Here is a 20,017-nt window from a genome sequence, read left to right as displayed (position 1 = left end):
GGTTTTTACTATGTCTTACTATGTTCTTACTATGATTAAAACAGGGACTGTTTCAAGCACTATATATTTTTAACTTGTTTGATCCTTGTCACAACCATATAAGGCAAGCATTCTTATTTTCCTCATTTTACAACTGAGGAGACCGACAAAAAAAAGAGCAGTGAAGCAGTTAAATTTGCTTCAATTCATCCATTCTATAAGCAATAGAGTTGGGATTCAAACCTAAACAGTCTAGACCTCATTGTCCCGTCAACAAAAATAACAGTAATAGGCAATACTTGTTGAATATTCCATGCTGTTTCCCTATTACATTCTCCACAAACTTGCTGGAGAATTCTTTTTAAGTTCTATCATTTTGCAGCTCTGATCAACACCCTCCAGTAGCTCCCAAACTCTTAAGTACAAAACAGCCCTGCAAAGCTTACAAAACAGCCTTACAAAGCCCTGCAAGGCTCTACCAGAGCAGGATGCATACCTCCCCTTTAAACTTGGTTCTAGCACTCCCTTTCTCACTTACTCAAGTCATAACAGACTCTATGCTGAACTACAAATTGGCTCATCTTCTCCTGCCTTGAAATTTTTTGCACTGTTATTCACTGTGCCTGGTATACTCTTCCAATAGATAGCTACATGACTCTCTCCCACCCTTTATTCAGATTTCTACTCCCATGGCAACTTATCAGAGAGGCCTTACCTATCTACATGAAATAGATCTCCATCCCACCTCTACCCTCTGTCCTCCTTAACACAACTAAATGATTCTACACAGCATTTAAAATGCACTGAGGAACTGCGTATTTATTTTTGTCTGTCTCCCTTCATTAGAATGTAAGCTCTACAAGAGCAGGATTTTGCTTGTTTTGTTCATAGGTCTCGCAAGGGGAGTAGTGTGCAACAGAGTGGTGGCTCCAGAAATATTTCCTATATCAGAGACTGACAAAACATGCTTATCTTTTTAAAGAGTTTGCCATACACACATTTCCATTCTCTTATATCTTATTCATTTTTAGTGCACTCTACATTGGTTTCTACCCTCACTAAAATTGTTCTTGCAAGGTCACCAAAGACCTTCAAGTTGCTAAGCGAAATGACCACACTTCTATCTTGATTCTATTGGCTTTTTCAGCAATAAACGGCTCAACTCTCTCCATTCTAATTTTTTGAGAATGAGATATAACCCATTTTCTTCTTTTTACACTCTCATTAAATGAACTCATTTACTCTTGGTGTTTTAAAGTTTCTACGTATAGATGAATGTACAAACATCTCTTCTAAACCAGACCCATGAGTCCAACTTCTTATTTAACATTTCTACTTGACTGTCCCACAAATGTTCCTTGTCTGTTTCTGTATATTCACCAAACCTGTTCCTCCTTGCTCTGCACTGAACTGTGTTCTTGCCAAAATTTCATATCTTGAAGACCTAACCTTCAGTGTGAACTGTATTTGGAAATAAGGTCTTTAAGGAAAAAACAAACAAAAATACATAATCATATTAAAAAGAAGCCAAACCAAGTAAAAGCACACACATTTATTTTTAAAGGTGCTAAATTCATGAATTTTATATTTCATAGTAAAACTAAAAACTTTTTGTTATTCTTTTTTTAAAATTTGAAATGTAGAGAGGCAAAGAATGATGTGGGGGATAGATTGAGAGAGAGGGAGAGACAGAGCTGTTATGCACTATAATTGGTAGGTGGATGGCTGAGACCTACACACTTGAACCATCATCTACTCCTTCCCAGGGTGCACATTAGCAGGAAGCCAAAGCTAGGAATCAAACACAGGCACTTCAACATGGGCATCTCAATCAACATCTTAACCACCATGCAAAATGCTGACCCTCACAGTAAATCTTATTATCTATTTCTTGCACATCCTGCACATGTCCAATTGAGATTATACCTAGGCATTTTATATAATTTATTACTATTGTGGATACTCATTTTCTTATTGGTATGTGAAAGTTATTAATTTTCAAGTTTCTCTTGTCTTCAGCTCCTTTACCAAATTATTCTTAAACTTTTAAGTTGCCATCAATGTTAGATCTACTCTGTCTTTTCTAATTATGTATGCCTCTCACTTAACATTATATTTCAAAAAGCAAAACAATTTTAAATAACAAAGAACACAGCAGTCACTCATATTTTGTTACTATTCTAAAAGAAATTACTCTGCTGTTTCATCCCTAAAACAATATCAATAAACATTTTAAGTCTTTTCTTAAAAACTGTCCAGTCTTCAGATTTTATCTTTCTAGTTTTTAATAGATTCATGTCTTGTGAGACTATCCAATATTTTTTTACTCACAACTACTAAAATTCTGTTTATAGCATACCTTATTTGCTTCCCACAGAGTCTTCTCTGCTGATTTAAAATTATAATCCAAATAATTATATGAATTTTCTGAATCTTTTGGAAGGAAACCTAAAATTGATATTCGAGGGAAAAAAAGGAGGAATATTTACATAAGTTTTTTAATGTCAAGTAATTTTTAAGTGCATATTTAACTTAACAATTTACTTACAATTATTTTCAATTGAGTCCTTAGCACACTCAGCTAACACTTGAAAATTGCCTTCAATATTAAAGACAGTATCTTCTTTTGGAAAGTTTTCTTTATCTGGGAACTAGAAAACAGAACTCATTAGTCAATTTATTTTGGTAAAAAGAAAATATGTGTGTGTATGTATTCATACCTATACCTGTATTTATATATCTATGTCTATATATATATGTATATATATAAACAGACACACACACATATATAAACAATTCATGTTAGAATTTGAGACACAGAAAAACATAAAAAATTTGTGAAGAAACCAATTCTATTTAGGAAAATCAAACTATATTATGTTCCAACTATTATTACAAATCATATTTTTTACATCTTAACATCTCTGAAATAAGATGCACATTAAAAGTGATGACATTTTAGCACAGGCAACAGTTGGGACATAGTTGTCAATCCTATGCAAATATATGTATATTAGTTACACTGTTCATTTTATAAGTTAGTTTGTACATCGTTAATATTAGACATGCCCTAAAAATTTTGCTATTTAAATATCTTCAAAAAGTTTACAATACGATTTAGCATTGAACAAAAATTACTGGATTCATAGAAGTATAAGAAAACAAAGTAGTATGCCTAAATGAATTTAAAAGCATTGTTTCAATAAACAGGTGTTCTCTAAGAAGTTTGTGGAAACCTTTAAAAGATAAGCTTATTTTAGTGCAAAAAAAAATTTTTTTTTTTTTTACTTTTGATAGGCAGAGTGGACAGTGAGAGAGAGAGAGACAGAGAGAAAGGTCTTCCTTTTGCCATTGGTTCACCCTCCAATGGCTGCCACAGCAGGCGCATCACACTGATCTGAAGGCAGGAGCCAGGTGCTTCTGCTGGTCTCCCATGGGGTGCAGGGCCCAAGCACTTGGGCCATCCTCCACTGCACTCCCGGGCCATAGCAGAGAGCTGGCCTGGAAGAGGGGCAACCGACACAGAATTCAGCACCCCGACCGGGACTAGAACCCTGTGTGCTGGCGCCGCAAGGTGGAAGATTAGCCTATTGAGCCACGGCGCTGGCAAAAAATTTTGAAATCCACGCATAACAGGGGTCTTCAAAAAGTTCACGGAAAATGCATATCATTAAAACACTATGGGGCTGAAGGTGTGCTGCAGCGGGTAAAGTCGCAGATCATGACACTGGTGTTCCAACTTGGAAGGCCAGTTCTAGTCCTGGCTGCTTGGCTTCAGGTCCAATTTCCTGCTAATGAGTCTGGAAAGGCAGTGGGAGATAGTCCTTGTGCTTGGTCCCCTAATTCTTAAAATGTGCCTATTGGAGCAAATAGAAGGAAGAATCAGGAAAGTTATCTTAGGAAAAAATGGAACCGACTAGCTATGTGAATTTTTCTATTGAAGAGTATTTTATAAAACCTGTGGGGCATGTGGAAAACCTTCATCCCACATTAAAAGACTACTAAGAAAATGAGAAAAAGAGAGAAAGAAAAATTTAAACTGGGAAAAGTTATAAAAGAAAGAAAATGTAAACATAGTATACCTTTTGTTTCAGCAGTGAAATATTAATACTTAAGAGTATAATAATGAAGACAATGAATACATATTTATCTAAAAATTGTGATCTGTATAGGTATAATAGGAGCCTGGGAGAATATAAAAGAATAATTCATAAATAATTAATGTTACAATGCCTCTATAATCATTAGTCCTTGCTAAACACAATGCAAAATCGTTAATAATAAAGTATTGAATCTTTTTTAAAGATTTATTTACTTATTTGAAAGGCAGAGTTGCAGAGAGACAGTCAGAGAGAGACATCTTCCATCTGTTGTTTCACTCCCCAAATGGCCATAATGGCTAGAGTGGGCCGGTCCAAAGCCAGGAGCCAGGAGCTTTATCTGGGTCTCCCACATGGGTGCAGGAGCCCAAGTACTTGGGACATCCTTCACTGTTTTCCCAGACGCATTAGCAGGGAGCTGGATCAGAACTGGAGCAGCCAGGATGTGATCTGGCGCTTATATGGAATGCCGATGTCACAGGCAATGACTTTACCTGCTACACTTACAATGCTGGCTCCATCACAGCCATTTGGGAAGTGAACCAGTGAGTGGAAGACCTCTTTATCTCTTCCTCTCTTCACTATGCCTTTCAAGTAAATAAAATAAATCTTTTCAAAATGTGTAAAAAAAAAAAAAAAAAAAAGAAGAAACCACTCTGGAAAACAGTTAGGCATTATATTATTAACATATAATGTATGTAAGTAAACATATATATACAAGTGTTTCTGATCATGCAGCAAACCCAATCTTAAGCATATAACCAAAAAAAGTAGATTTTCACTACAGAACATAAAATGTCCACAGCAGTATTATCTAGAATACTCCCAAAAGTTAAACCAAACAACTGAAGAATGGATAAACTAGGGTACATTGATATAGTGAAATACCATACTAGCAATGAAAATGAATAAACTAAAGGTACAGCAATAATATGGATTAATATCAAAATTGTAATTTTGAGCAAAAGCAGCCAAAGAATATACTGTGTATGACTATATAGTTTCTTTTTTTATAAAAAAATTTATTTATTTATTTTAAAAGCAAAGTGACAGAGAAGAGACAGTGAGAAACTGAGAAAGAGATCTTCTATCCACTGGTTCATTCCCTAAATAGCCCCAAATAGCCAGGTCTAGACCAAGCCAAAGTCAGGAGCTCAGCGCTCCACCCAGGCCTCCCATGTGGATGGCAGAGGCTCAACCACTTGGGCCATCATTCACTGCCCTCCTAGGTGCATCAGCTGGTAGTCAGATAAGAAGCAGAGCAGTGGGGACTTGAACCAGCTCTCCAATATGGGATGCAGTGTCACAGGCAGTGGCTTAACCTGCTGAAGTACAATACATGTCCCTATGTAAGGTTTCGAAAACAGCAGTATTTGTGGTTAGAAGTCAAGATAGTGGTTATCTTTGGGAAGAATGAAAGACCTGACTGAGAGGGGGCACAAGGAGAGCTTCTGGGATGCTGGTAATTCTCTATTTCTTAAGGGTAAATGTTATATAAGTATTTGCTGCTTTCCTCCTTCTCTCTAGTTGTTTCCTTTGTGGTAATTGTTAAGCTGTGCACTTATGGTCTATGTACATATGTGCATTGCTTTAATAAAAAGGGAAGATAAAAAATTCTTTTGACTAGACACTGTTTCAAATACACACATATCATTCTTATTCCATGACTTCTATTTTCATTACCAGCAACTTAACTTTGGTAGCAATGAGAGGTATTCACTGTGATAATTAGAGGAGAAATATTAGAAGAAAAAAAATCTACCAGCTGTTAAATAGATGAGTATTTTTTATGTGTAAGCTGCCTATATGCTCTTGTCATGAATTCCTAGTTTTTTTCTGAAATGAGAAGTAATCCTTTAAATTTATAATTGTAAAAAGGCTGTAACTCTCTCAATTAGAATATTCTTATTTATTTGAAATATTATGCAAGCTGTCAATTTACTCTTTTTTTAATACTTGTTTATTTACTTGAAAGGCAAGGTGACATAGAATATGAGACAGAGACAGAGACAGAGACAGAGAGGGAAGCAGATCATCCATCTGCTGGTTCATTCTCCAAATACACACAACAGCCAGGATTGGGTCAGGCCAAAGACAGGCGCCAAGAATTCCATCCTGGTCTCCCATGAAGGTGGAAAGGATCCAAATAATTTGGTCATCATCTACCACTTTCCAATGGGCATTAGAAAGAAGCTGGCTAGAAAGTGGGGTACCAGGACTCAAATCAGCACTTTATTATGGGATGCTGGCACTGCAAGGAGCAGTTTAACCTGCTACGCCATACCAGCCCCCTTACAATATTACTTTATCACTTATAACATCACAAAGATAGAGTTATACTCTCCTTATAAAATATAGCATTAACATAAAGAAAATTATTTGGCAAAATATAACCCTAAAAATAAGAATATTTTACCTGAAAGAAGTCTGTCTGTATACAAGTACTAGGCAACTTTGGAGTCAAAAAACAAGGGTTTGTCATGAAGTTTTCATACTCAGTGCTACCTGGAAACTGATTGCTTCCTAGCTGTGAGATGTAGCCTCTGGTCATTATACCACTAGTAGCTGATCCTTTCACCTGGTACTCTTGAAACTCAACAGGCTACAGGTAAAGTATTGAAAATAAAAACTGCATTAAGTATGTATGATGTATATATTCACAAAGTACTTATACCAAAATAGTCATAACATGTAATTCAGTTTTTTATTAAATAGTATCAAATATAAAGAACTACCAAGGAACTAATGTTGAAAATCAGGAAATACTCTTATTGTCCTGAAGTATTTATTAAGGGTAACTAAAGTACACCAATTTAACTGCATTCAAGTTCAACATTAGTAAGTGCGAATTTCCCATTAAGAGCATAAAGATGAATATAATAATTATGCTTCATTAAGCCAGAAAGAATTGCTCCTTTCTCTTTGCTTCCCCTATATATTATACAATATATATACAATACCATACCACACTATATATTATAGACTTAGCACTTTAAAACGAAGTTTGTCCTTATCCATATACTAGCAAATGTAAGCCTCTTGAGAACAGAGATCTTTTTGTTTCATCTAGGTATCATCTGCATTTAACACAGTGTTTGGCATACAGGAAGCAATCAATAAACAGAGATAGGGATGACAGAGAAGAAACACAGGAAACATTTTCCTTTGCTTAAGAGTTTCCAGACCATTAGGCCTAATTATAAAATGGATAGTGGGCTCCCTGCCTCTCAGTATGTGCAACTGCTTTGACAGCAAATCCTATGAGGATGATTCCAATGCAGACATTTAAGCTGGAGTCTTCCAACTGATTTCATACTTCAAATGGCTTTCTCTGCTGCCCCCTTGAGGGCTTTAGAATTTATACTTCACTCAAGGTAACCAAGCTCACCCAGAATGTGGAAAAAATAAGATTGCTAATAGAGCCAGTAGAATTAATCCATAAAGGATTGTTTTCTAACTGTTGAATTAACAAAAGAATAATAATATATAATATGAATATACTCTTAAAACATCTAGATTCCAAATCACACTTGGAAAAAAATCAAAATGCTCCGTTATATAGGACATTTGTTGAAAATAATCTTCCAAATTTAAAGACACATCAATAAAGACAAGCTTCAACTGTTAAGGGTTCTGTACTATTTCTGCTTCATTTGATGGGGAATACACAAGGCTTCACAAGGAAATAGGTACCTTGTCATCTATGCTGCTGTATAGATCTCTTCCAGAGATTATCAGAGTTTTAGGAATAGAATAGCTATTTACAAAGTTCAATCACTTATACTCTGTTGCATCTTTAACTTTTGATGTAGAGTAGGTAGCACTACTTAGAGCTTGGTCTATATATATTTTCACATATTTGACAAGATGCAGAAATGTTGAAGCATACTATAATGTTAAAGGCTATAAAGATACTCATTCCGTTCTCCACAAATATTCATTAATTGTGCTCCAATTGTTTTATATCCAAACTCTAGTGCATCCTATGATGTATGGACACTACAAATACTGTATTTATTCACTCAATAACAATTCAGAGAAGGTTCAACACCAAAAATCAGGAATCATCAGTTTCTCATGTTCTTAAAACTAAGGTAATTTATCAGGCTCATTAACCTTATGCCTATGGAAAACATTAATACTTTTAAAGAACAGCCTGAAAATAAAGTGGATTAGAAAATCAATGTTCTTTATAGACTTTACCTTAGCGTCACAGGTTTTTCTCTCTATTTGTTTAGGAATATCAGCTAGAAAACCATTCTCTTCTTCACTTCCCAAGGTAAAGAACTAGAATAAAATATTAACAAATAATCTAATTATCTATCTAGTTTGTTTTAATAGTCTTGCAGTGGTTTTTTTAAGATTTATTTATTTATTTGAAAGGGACAGATGGTGGTTTTACCCACCATGCCACAACACCAGCCCCTCTGTTTTTCAAATAAATAAATAAATGTTTTATGTAAATAGTAGGGCCGGTGCCGCGGCTCACTAGGCTAATCCTCTGCCTTGCGGCGCCGGCACACTGGGTTCTAGTCCCAGTCGGGGCACCGGCTTCTGTCCCAGTTGCCTCTCTTCCAGGCCAGCTCTCTGCTATGGCCCGAGAGTGCAGTGCAGGATGGCCCAAGTGCTTGGGCCCTGCACCCGAATGGGAGACCAGGAGAAGCACCTGGCTCCTGGCTTCGGATCAGCGCGATGGGCCAGCCATGGCGGCCATTGGAGGGTGAACCAATGGCAAAAAGGAAGACCTTTCTCTCTCTCTCTATCTCTCTCACTATCCACTCTGTCAAAAAAAAATGTAAATAGTATGTTTAATACTCTCCTAGTAGTTATAAAATATGTTGATAATAGCAGTCACTTTCAATGTATCAACTATTGTATTAATAATTTAAAATATGAATGACATAAAATGAATTCAACTGTTGAAGCATTTTTTGAAGTGATTTTCTAAGTTCTGTATTTTTATTTTTTTTTAACTTTTATTTAATGAATATAGATTTCCAAAGTACAGCTTATGGATTACATTGGCTTCCCCCACCCAAATGACTTCCCTCCCACCCGCAACCCTCCCCTTTCCCGCTCTCTCTCCCCCTTCCATTCTTATCAAGATTCATTTTCAATTTTCTTTATATACAGAAGATCAGTTTAGTATGCATTAAGTAAAGATTTCAACAGTTTGCACCCACATAGAAACAAAAAGTGAAAAATACTGTTTGAGTACTCGTTATAGCGTTAAATCACAATGTACAGCACATTAAGGACAGAGATCCTACATGAGGAGTAAGTGCACAGTGACTCCTGTTGTTGTTGAAGCATTTTTTAAGAAGTATATAGAAAACATTTTCTCAGTTGACTTAAGAGGTAATGTATTTCTTCAAATAATCACTTTCCTTAACAACAGTAAGCACAACTACCAAAAAATTGGTTCTTGAAAATATTCAACTAGTTATTGCTTCTCAGCCTTTTGGCTAAGATCAAGTGTGAAAATACTCAACTAGTCATTTAGAATTAGAATTTCCTAATATAGTGAATTTTCAAAGTTAATTAGCATGATTCCTTCCCTACTGGAACAGCTACTTTGCTGTGGGTAGCCAATTATAGAAATTAGGCAAAAGTGGTTTTTGAGGTTATCTTCAAAGATGATGCCCTGGTGAGGATGTTAAGCCACTGACTGTGACACTGGTATTCTCTATGAGCACCAGTTTGTATCCCAGCTACTCCACTTTTGATCCAACTCCCTGCCAAAGTGCCTGAGAAAGCAGTGGGAGATGGTCCAAGTGCTTAGGCCCCTGACACCCACATGGGAAACCCAGCTAGAGTCTGAGGCTCCTGGCTTCAGCTTGTCCCGCCGTTGGCTATTACAATCATTTGGGGAGTGAACCCATGGACGGAAGACATCTTTCTCTCTCTCTCTCCCTCTATCTAACTCTGTCTTTCAAATAAATGAGTAAGTAAATAAATAAATAAATCTTTAAAAAGAAAAGTCATTATAAAAATACAAATGCATTTCTATTTTAATACTAAAAATAGGGGCTGACGCCATGGCATAATAGGTTAATCCTCCACCTGTGGGGCTGGCATCCCATATAGGCACCAGTTCTAGTCCCAGCTGCTCCTCTTCCAATCCAGCTCTCTGTATTAGCCTGGGAAAGCAGAAAATGGCCAAAGTGCTTGGGCCCCTGCACCGGCATGGAAGATCCAGAGGAAGCTCCTGGCTCCTGGCTTCAGATCAGCGCAGCTCCAACCATTGTGGCCATTTAAGGAGTGAACCAACAGAAGGAAGACCTTTCTCTCTCTTTCTCACTGTCTTTAATTCTACTTCTCAAATAAATAAAATCTTTCAAAAAAAGAAAAAAATACTAAAAATAAATTTGAATAACTTTTTATTGCAAAAGATTATAAGAAAGTTTTCATACTCTGGGATAACAACAGCATTTTGAAAACATGACATTTATTTTAAAAGGAAACTCATTCTGGGTGAAAAGATAGTATTTATCTAAGTTGACCCGTGGTGATAAACATCCTTGAAAAAGTTTAAACTCTATTTTTTAATTTAAAATAAGAATGTGAACATTTGAAAACAAAATTATATTGTTGCTAATTTCTTATGGCTTTGTACATCATCTTTTTAGACAAGGGTGAAAACTGACAAAACACCGTAAGATAGATGTTATTATTCTGTTTTAGGCTACAGAGTGTGAGTACAATTGTCAGTGATAATTTTGGGTTTCTCAATTAGCTTTTTTTTTTAAAGATTTATTTTTATTTATTTGCAAGAAAGAGTTACAGAGAGAGGCAGAGACAGAGAGGTCTTCCATCCATTGGTTCATCCCCAGATGGCTGCGACGGCCATCTGATCCGACTCCTTCAGAGTCAGGAGTTGCAGCTGGGAATTCAAACCAGGTACTCCAATGTGGGACACGAATATCTTAATTGCCAGGCTAAACATCTGCTCTGGAGTCCGGATTTGTGGTGTAGCGGTTAAGTGCTGACATCCCTTACTGGAATGCCGGTTCATGTCCCAGCTACTCCACTTCTGATCAAGCTGCCTGGGAAAGCAATAGAAGATGGCCAAAGTACCTAGATCCTTCCACCCTTGTGGGAGATCTAGATGGAGTTCCTAGCTCCTGGGTTACTCCTGGACCAGCCTCAGCTATTGAGTCCATTTGGGGAGTAAATCAGCAGATAGAAGGTAGGTCCCTCTCTCTCTCCTCCCTCTCCTCTCTGATTGATTTATTGATTGATTAATAGATAGATACAGACAGACAGATGCTGCTCCAAAACTTTAAGATTATTAGATCTTGACAATATCAAGAACCTAACAATGTTGTTCCTAGCCTTCCAAGTAATTAGTTCCACTTCTGGGAACAAATCTAAGGAAAGAATTTAAAATATAAAAAATGATTTGTGTGCAAAAACATTTTTTTTAAGATTTATTTATTTATTTGAAAGTCAGAATTACACAGAGAAGAGGCAGAAAGAGAGAGGTCTTCCATCTGCTGGTTCACTCCACAATTGGCTGCAACGGCTGGAGCTGCACCAACCCGAAGCCAGGAGCCAGGAGCTTCCTCCAGGTCTCCCACAGTGGTGTAGGGGCCAAGGACTTGGGCCATCTTCTACTGCTTTCCCAGGCCATACCAGAGAGCTGGATCGGAAGTAGAGCAGCTGGGTCTCGAACTGGTGCCCACATGGGATGCCAGCACTTCAGGCCAGGGCGTTAACCCACTGCGCCATAGTGCCGGCACCAAAACATTTTCTAAAGTGTTATTTATGGGGTCAACATTGTGGTGCAGCAGGCTAAGTTAGCACTTGTAACACCAACATACCAAATCTGAGCACTGCACTGGTTCAAGTCTCTGCTAGTTCAACTCCCTGCTGCATCCACTAGATGGAAGCTCTCTTTATCTTTCAAATAAATAAATCACTAAAAACTTGTTATTTATGATAGTCAAATGCTAGACATAATCTAAATTATCAAAATACAGAACCGTCTGTCCACAACACAGGATACTGAAATTTTTAAAAACTGGTAATACAGGAGGTAAAAATATAAAAGGAAGGGAAATGAAACATTTCATTTTCTTCCAAACACATCTGCTAGGAAACAACAAACTTTCCCCCTCAGTGGCAGCAGCATCCCTATTACAAAACCCTACTAACCTAGATATTTTACTTCAGAATTTCAGTTCATCCCATTTTTTTAAGAGAAGTTTATTTGGGTGCAAATCCATGCATAGTTTTTTCATAATACTCATTCTCCATGAGCTTTTTCTTAAAGATTTATTTATTCATTTATTTATTTGAAAGGCAGTTACAGAGAGGCAGAGGCAGAGAGAGAGAGAGAGAGGTCTTCCATCCACTGATTCACTCCCCAATTGGCCACAACAGCCAGAGCTACGCCGATCCGAACCCAGGAACCAGGAGCTTCTTCTGGGTCTCCCATGTGGCTGCAGGGGCCCAAGGACTTAGGCCATCTTCTACTGCTTTCCCAGGCCATAGCAGAGAGCTGGATCAGAAGTGGAGCAGCCGGGACTCCAACCGGCACCCATATGGGATGCCAGCACTGTAGGCGGCAGCTTTACCCGCTAAGCCACAGTGCTGGCCCCCAGTTCATCCTATTTTCTAAAAAAAAAAAAAAGCTTTTATTTATTTGAAAGGCAGAGAGACAGGGACAGAGATCTTCCATCCACTGGTTCACTCACCAAATGATCACAACAGTAAGGGCTGGGCCATACTGAAGCCAGGGGCCTGGAACTCAATCCAGTTTTCCAATGTAATGCGGGCAGCATGGACTTAAGTACTTGAGCCATCACCTGCTGCCTCCCAGGGTACACATTATTACAAGAAAGTTGAAATCAGAAGTGGAGCCATGACCCTTAATGGAGGCACTCCAATATGGGATGCAGGCATCCCAAATGAAATCTTAACCATTGCATCAGATGCCAGCCCCATCCTATTATTTCTGATTTTCAGATCACAGTTACCAAACTGTGCAGCAAGCTGCTTTGGAATGCCACAGTGAACCCAGAGAGACTCCGAAGATGTTTTATATTTAAGGAAACACAGTGCCACTCGACAGTGGATTTATGAAGCTGCATTTTCAGAAACTGTTATGACATAAGGCAATTATCATTAGAAAACCCAAGAAAGGGGTGTGTGCTATCGAATGTTCTCCAAGGTTTGAGTTGTGCAGTGCTCTACAGGGACACACATTCTATCTATTTTTAAAATAAAATGCTGGAGAAGGTGTTTGGCCTAGCTTTTAAGATACCAGTTAGTGTGGTAAGCATTATGATGCAATGAATTAAGCCACTGCTTTGATGTCCACATCCCATATCAGTGTGCCAGTTTCAGCTCCGGCTACTTCATTTCTGATCCAACTCCCTGCTACTGAAGCAGCAAGTGATGTCTCAAGTACTTAAGACCCTGCCACACACATGGGAGATCTGGGTAGAGTTCTTGGCTCCTGGCTTCAGCCTAGCCCAATCACAGCTGTTGTAGGCATTTGGAGAGTGAACCAGCATTCTCTCTCTCTTATCTCTCAAATAATAAATAAATAAATAAATAAATAGCTTACTAAGTTACTAGAACATTAAATACCTAAGTTGGTTAATACTACTAACTACTTTAAAAAACTATAAGATATTTCTTCTGATCAAGGAAATTAATGGAAAATTAATGAGATACAAAGGGGATCATGAACTAAAATAGCTTAGGATCCTCTAATTCTATACAAATTATGAAACATTGACTTCAAAATAAAATACTGTTAGAAAAAGAAAATACATACTTGTTGTGAATCCTGGTTCCAATGAGGAGATCTGGGAACAGATTGTGGAATTACTGTAATAAATGGTTTCCTAGCTGTAATGGAGAAAATCAAATGTTTTTATTCATCATTTACATAAGGTTACATCAAAAAGTTGATGGAAACAGCATTAAAAGCTAAGTTTACAGGTGAGCATTTGCCACAGCAGTTAAGATGTTCATATCCAGTACTGCAGTGCTTGAGTTTCAAGTCCGACTCTGCTTCTGATTTAGCTCCCTGCTAATCTGTCCCATAGAAGGCAACAGGTGATGGCTGAAGTTGTTTGGTCCTTCCCTCACACATGAGAGACAGGAATTGAGTTCCCTTCTCCTAACTTCAGCTGGCCCAGCCCCAGTTGTTGTGGGCATTTGGGGAGTGAACCAACCAGCTGAAGGAAGATAGGTCTTCCCCTCCTTCTTTTTCTTTCCCTCTCTGTTCATTTCAAATAAATAAAATTAATTTTAAAATTTATAAATGTTTCTTGTGGTGCAAAAAACTTTGACATTCACGTATAGTTTTTGTATAACAAGCATTTCCCATGAACTTTTTGAAGACCCTTCATATAATGGTACTCTAAAATATTTTAAACTTATTTTAAAACTGTAAGAAATAGGGCCTTCGCTGTGGCATAGCAGGTAAAGCCACTGCCTGCAGGGCTAGCATCCCACATGAGTGCCAGTTCGAGACCCAGCTGCTCCATTTCTGATCCAGCTCTCTGCTATGACCTGGGAAAGCAGTAGAAAATGGGCCAAGAGGGAGTAGGTGGGGCGGGAGTGGGGGTGGGAGAGTGGGTATGGGGGGGAAGAACCACTATATTCCTAAAGTAGTACCTATGTAATTTGCATTCATTAAATAAAAGCTTTAAATAAAGAAGAAAAAAAAAAAAGAAAGAAAATGGCCCAAGTGTTTGGGCTCCTGCACCCACGTAGGAGACCCAGAAGAAGCGCCTGGCTCCTGGCTCCTAGCTTCAGATCAGCCCAGCTCTAGCCGTCACAGCCCCTTGGGGAGCTGAACCAACGAATAGGAGAGCCCTCTTTCTCTGCCTCTGCCTCTCTGTAACTCTGCCTTTCAAATAAAATAAATTTTTTAAAAAATTTTTAAATAACTGAAAGATATATAAATTTTAAGATGAGGTAGTCCTGATAATTGTTTAATATGGATTGTATTTTTTTACGATTTATTTATTTATTTATTTGAAAGGTAAAGTGACAGAGAGGGAGAAACAGACAGTTCTCTTCCATCTGTTGGTTCACTCCCCAAATGGCCACAGCAGCAGAGACTAGGTCAAGCCTAAGCCAAGAGCCTTGAACTCCATTCAGGTCTCCCACATGGGTGGCAGAGTCCAAATCACTCGGGCTATATTTCTCTGCTTTCCAAGGAGCATTAGCAGGGAGCTGGAAGTGGAGCAGCCAAGACTCAAACTGATGCTGATGTGGGATGCTGGCATCACAGGCAGCAACCCAACCTGTCATGCCACAATGCAGGCCCCAATCTGGATTGTATTTAGAAATTCATTGTACCATTGTCTCTATGAATATTTCATGATAAAAATTCAAAAATATTTAGAGTGAAAACCTTTCTGGTTACTTTCTAAGTCAACAATAGGATGTTTCCTTATATTTTTCTTTCCTTTTTGAAACTAACTGAAAAATATTAAGCCAATAGCTAATAACCTATACTAAAAATGCAAAAAGTGAAATATCAATTTTTAGTAGCTTCAGCTAAAACAATCATTATATTGCAGCTGTTTGCAATCATAGAAAAGGAAAAAGCAATTAAATTAATACTAGTCCTATCTTAAATCCATTTGTCTATGGCTTGGGGGAAATTATATTAACTCATTCCTTCAATAGTTTCAAAGATCTATTTTATTTGTTTGAAGACAAAGTTACAGAGAGAGGTTGAGACAGAGAGAGAGGTCTTCCATCCGCTGGTTCACTCCCCAATTGGCCCCAACAGCTGGAGCTGCGCCGATCTGAAGCCAGGAGCCAGGAGCTTCTTCCTGGTCTCCCAATCTGGGTGCAGGGGCCCAAAGACTTGGGCCATCTTCTACTGCTATCTCAGGCCATAGCAGAGAGCTGGATCAGAAGAGGAGCAGCCGGGACTAGAACTGGTGCCCATATGGGATGCTGGTGCTGCAGGCCAGGGCTTTAACCCACTGCACTACAGTGCCGGCCCCTCTAATTTTGTATTATAAAGTCCATGAAATTATTTGTTGCAACCCAATACATTGTTTTCTCAAACTATCTCAAGAAAACCAACTTAATCCCTTTTAGAGAAATATATTTATAATACAGTTGATAATCATTACTCATGGATTATGTCTATTCCATAAAATTTGTAAACCCAAAATCAATTCTTATAGTGATTTTCTGGTCCTTTGCAGACATGCATGGAGCAGCAAAAAAGTAAGTATACATTCCCAACAAGGCAATTCCCTGCCTTCCTACTTCAGCTTATATTGTAAACAAGTATCTTTTTGGGGGTCTATTTTTCATATCTTTGTACTTTCTGTTAGTGAATTTCACTATTTAAGATGTCCCTTATAAATAGGGCTGTCTAGCATTCCTTATAAATAGGGGTTTCCTAGTGCAAGAAGTCTACATGTCCATAGAGAAAATACATGTATTAGGAAGGTTGTAGTCAGACATGAGTTATAGTGTTGACATTCTGAGTTCCATGATAATAAAAAGAAATATATATTAAAAGGTGTGTTTACAGAGAAACACACATAAAACAAAGTTATATATTGATAAGCTAATAAAAATATTCTGACCAGAGGCTTCTAAGAACCTAATCCTGTATTTCTCTGGGAGCAACTGTTCAATATTTGTTAATACAGAATTTGCTATGACTTCACAGCACATAACTGCCAAAATTTATGAGAATCAACTATAATTCTCCTTTACAATTTGATAGAAATAAGTAGTTTCTTAAAACTAAATTCTAGGGGCTGGTGCTGTGGTGTAGCAGGTAAAGCCACCACTTGCAGTGCAAGCATCCCATATGGGTGCCGGTTCTAGTCCCGGCTGCTCCACTTCCGACCCAGCTCTGCTATGACCTGGAAAAGCAGTAGAAGATGGCCTAAGTCCTTGGGCCGCTGCAGCCACATGGGAGACCATGAAGAAGCTCCTGGCTTCAAATTGGTGCAGCTCCAGCCATTGTGGTCAATTGGGGAGTGAACCAGTGGATGGAAGACCTCTCTCTCGCTCACTCTCTCTGTGTAACTTTGACTTTCAAATAAATAAATAAATTTTAAAAAAAAACTAAATTCTATGATTCTTAAATCTTTGTATTATAAATTTAAATTCATATTATATATCTACCCATACTTTTCATTAAAGTTTCTCACTTAGTTTTGCATCTAGAAAATTAACAATTATCACCTAACAACTACTTTCACACATTTTAGTCAGTATAATTTATTGATATTTTTCCCAAGAATCACTTGAGATATTCAAATAAGCATTCAATTTTAACTTCTCTTTGAGAGTATCATAGTTTATCATTCTGTATATTCTTATGTATACATTATTTACTATAATATTCTTTTTTTATTTTTTTTAATTTTAATTTTTTATTTTTATTTTTTGACAGGCAGAGTGGACAGTGAGAGAGAGAGACAGAGAGAAAGGTCTTCCTTTTGCCGTTGGTTCACCCTCCAATGGCCGCCGCGGCCAACGCGCTGCGGCCAGCGCACTGCGCTGATCCGATGGCAGGAGCCAGGTGCTTATCCTGGTCTCCCATGGGGTGCAAGGCCCAAGTACTTGGGCCATCCTCCACTGCACTCCCTGGCCACAGCAGAGAGCTGGCCTGGAAGAGGGGCAACCGGGACAGAATCCGGTGCCCCAACTGGGACTAGAAGCCGGTGTGCCGGCGCCACAAGGCAGAGGATTAGCCTAGTGAGCCGCAGTGCCGGCCCACTATAATATTCTTAAACAGATAATGCTGTTAGCAATATAAGTCAAAAGACCAATGACATCCTGAAAGAACACATTTCCAACATATGCCATAAAGAACTCCTAATACATATCATAAAGAATCCCTACAAATCAAAATAAATAAATAAAACAACCAAAACCATTAAAAGCTGAGCAAAAGGTTAGAATAAAAATATATACATGGGGCCAGTGCTCTGAAGAAGTGGGTAAAGCCACTGCCTGCAGCTGCGGCATCCCATATGGGCACTGGTTTGAGAACCAGCTGTTCCACTTCAGATCCAGCTCTCTGGTATGGCCTGGGAAAGCCATAGAAGATGGCTCAAGTCCTTGGAACCCTGCACCCACATGGGAGACCTAGGGGAAGGTCCTGGTTCCTGGCTTCAGATTGGCCCAGCTCCAGCCATTGCAGCCATTTGGAGAGTGAATCAGAGGATGGAAAAATCTCTTTCTGCCTCTGCCTCTCTCTAACTCTGCCTTCCAAGTAAATAAATCTTTAAAAAAAATTAAAGATCTATGCATAGTGTTTAAATATATTAAAAGATGCTCAATTTCACTTGTAATAGAAATAAAAATTTAGGGGCTAGCACTGTGGCATAGTGCATTAAGCCACATTAAGCCACAGCCTGCAGCGCTGGCATCCCATATGGGTGCCAGTTCAAGTCCCAGTTGCTCTGATTCCAATCTAATTTCCTTCTAATAAGCCTGGGAAAGCAGTGGAGAGGGCCCAAGTATCTGGGCCCCTACACTCATGTGGGAGACCCAGAGGAGGCTCCTGGCTGCTGGCTCCAGCCTAGTCCAGTCCCAGTCATTGCAGCCATTTGGGGACTGAACCAATGGATGGAAGATCTCTCTCACTCTCTGTCTCTCCTTCTCTCTTTCTCTGTAACTTTGCCTTTCAATAAATAAATCTTTTTTAAAAAAGAAAAGAAATAAAAATTTAAAATATACTGAAATGTTGTTTCTCAGCCATTAAGACTGGTCAAAAATTCATAAGCTTGGCAACACACTATTGGCAAGATTATGGACAAACAGCCACTGTCATACATCATAGTAGGAGTGAGAAACAGTACAGTTTCCATAAAGAAAACTTTGAAGTTATCTAATAAAATTACACATTTATTTACCCAGCAATCTTATTTCTAGGAATTTTTACTGAAGACACAGCTTCAACATGAAAACAAAAGCAATATACATAAGGATAATTCGTAAAGTTTTTGGATACAGTTGAATATCCTTTATCTAAAACACTTGTTACCAGAAATGTTTCAGATTTCAGATGCTGAAATATTTGCATAGACTTTACCAGCAGAGCATCCCTAATCCAAAAATCCAAAGTCTGAATCTAGATTTTGGAGTATTTTAGATCATGCATTTTTGGATTAGGGATGCTCCATCTGTATAGATACATAAGGCTACTTATTTTCATTTATTTGTAAAAGTCAAATACTAGAAATAACATAAAATAATTCAGGGAATCTGGTTGAATAAATGATGGAACATCCACAGTGATATATTATACAGCTGAAAACAAACCAAATGAAGACTCTCATGAAATGATATGAAGTGATTTCCAAAATATATTATTAAATGAAAAAAAAAATCAAGGTGCTAAAGAATCCATGGGTGGGATAGATATTTGGTACGGCTGTTAAGGAGACACTTGGGATGCCTGCATCTCATACTGGAGTGCTTTGGTGTGAGACCTGGCCTAGCTTCTAATTCCAGCTTCCTGTTAATGTGTATCTTGGAGGGCAGATGATGGCTCAAGTAGTTGGGTCTCTGTCACCCACATGGAGAGCTGAATTAAGTTCCTAGCTCCTGGTTTCAGTCTGGCCCAGCCTTCTTGGTTGTTACAACCATTTGGGAGATGTCTATCTCTCTACCCTTTAATAAAAATAAATACTTTAAAATATACATATATATATACATGTGTGTATATATATAATATCTTATGTTACATAAGGGAAAATAAGAATTTATAAATTATTTATTTTTGCAAAAAGAGGTATGATACATAGTTCACCTAGAGTAGGTTGGGTAGGAAATACAAGAAATCTAAGTTTTTAGAGCTTTGATTTTTTTTAACTCAGCTATTTTACATAGTCAAAAATAAAAATATATTAACAATTATGAACAAAAAGACCTCATCTAAAATATAAACAACAGACTTTGCTACACTTAAATCAAATGGT

General features: G+C 37.9%; 1 protein-coding gene across 1 annotated transcript in view; it reads right to left on the bottom strand.

Moving 5' to 3' along the window:
- ZGRF1 (zinc finger GRF-type containing 1) overlaps positions 1-20,017 on the bottom strand; it is a 107,065-nt gene that overhangs the window by 71,589 nt on the left and 15,459 nt on the right. The window contains 5 exon segments of the mRNA XM_070047739.1: positions 2,339-2,427; positions 2,528-2,630; positions 6,496-6,681; positions 8,283-8,366; positions 13,867-13,940. Coding sequence (XP_069903840.1) covers positions 2,339-2,427; positions 2,528-2,630; positions 6,496-6,681; positions 8,283-8,366; positions 13,867-13,940 — 536 coding nt within the window.

Source organism: Oryctolagus cuniculus, chromosome 8 (assembly GCF_964237555.1).
Source record: "Oryctolagus cuniculus chromosome 8, mOryCun1.1, whole genome shotgun sequence".
Lineage (NCBI taxonomy): Eukaryota > Metazoa > Chordata > Mammalia > Lagomorpha > Leporidae > Oryctolagus > Oryctolagus cuniculus.
This window is presented reverse-complemented; position numbering and strand designations above follow the sequence as displayed.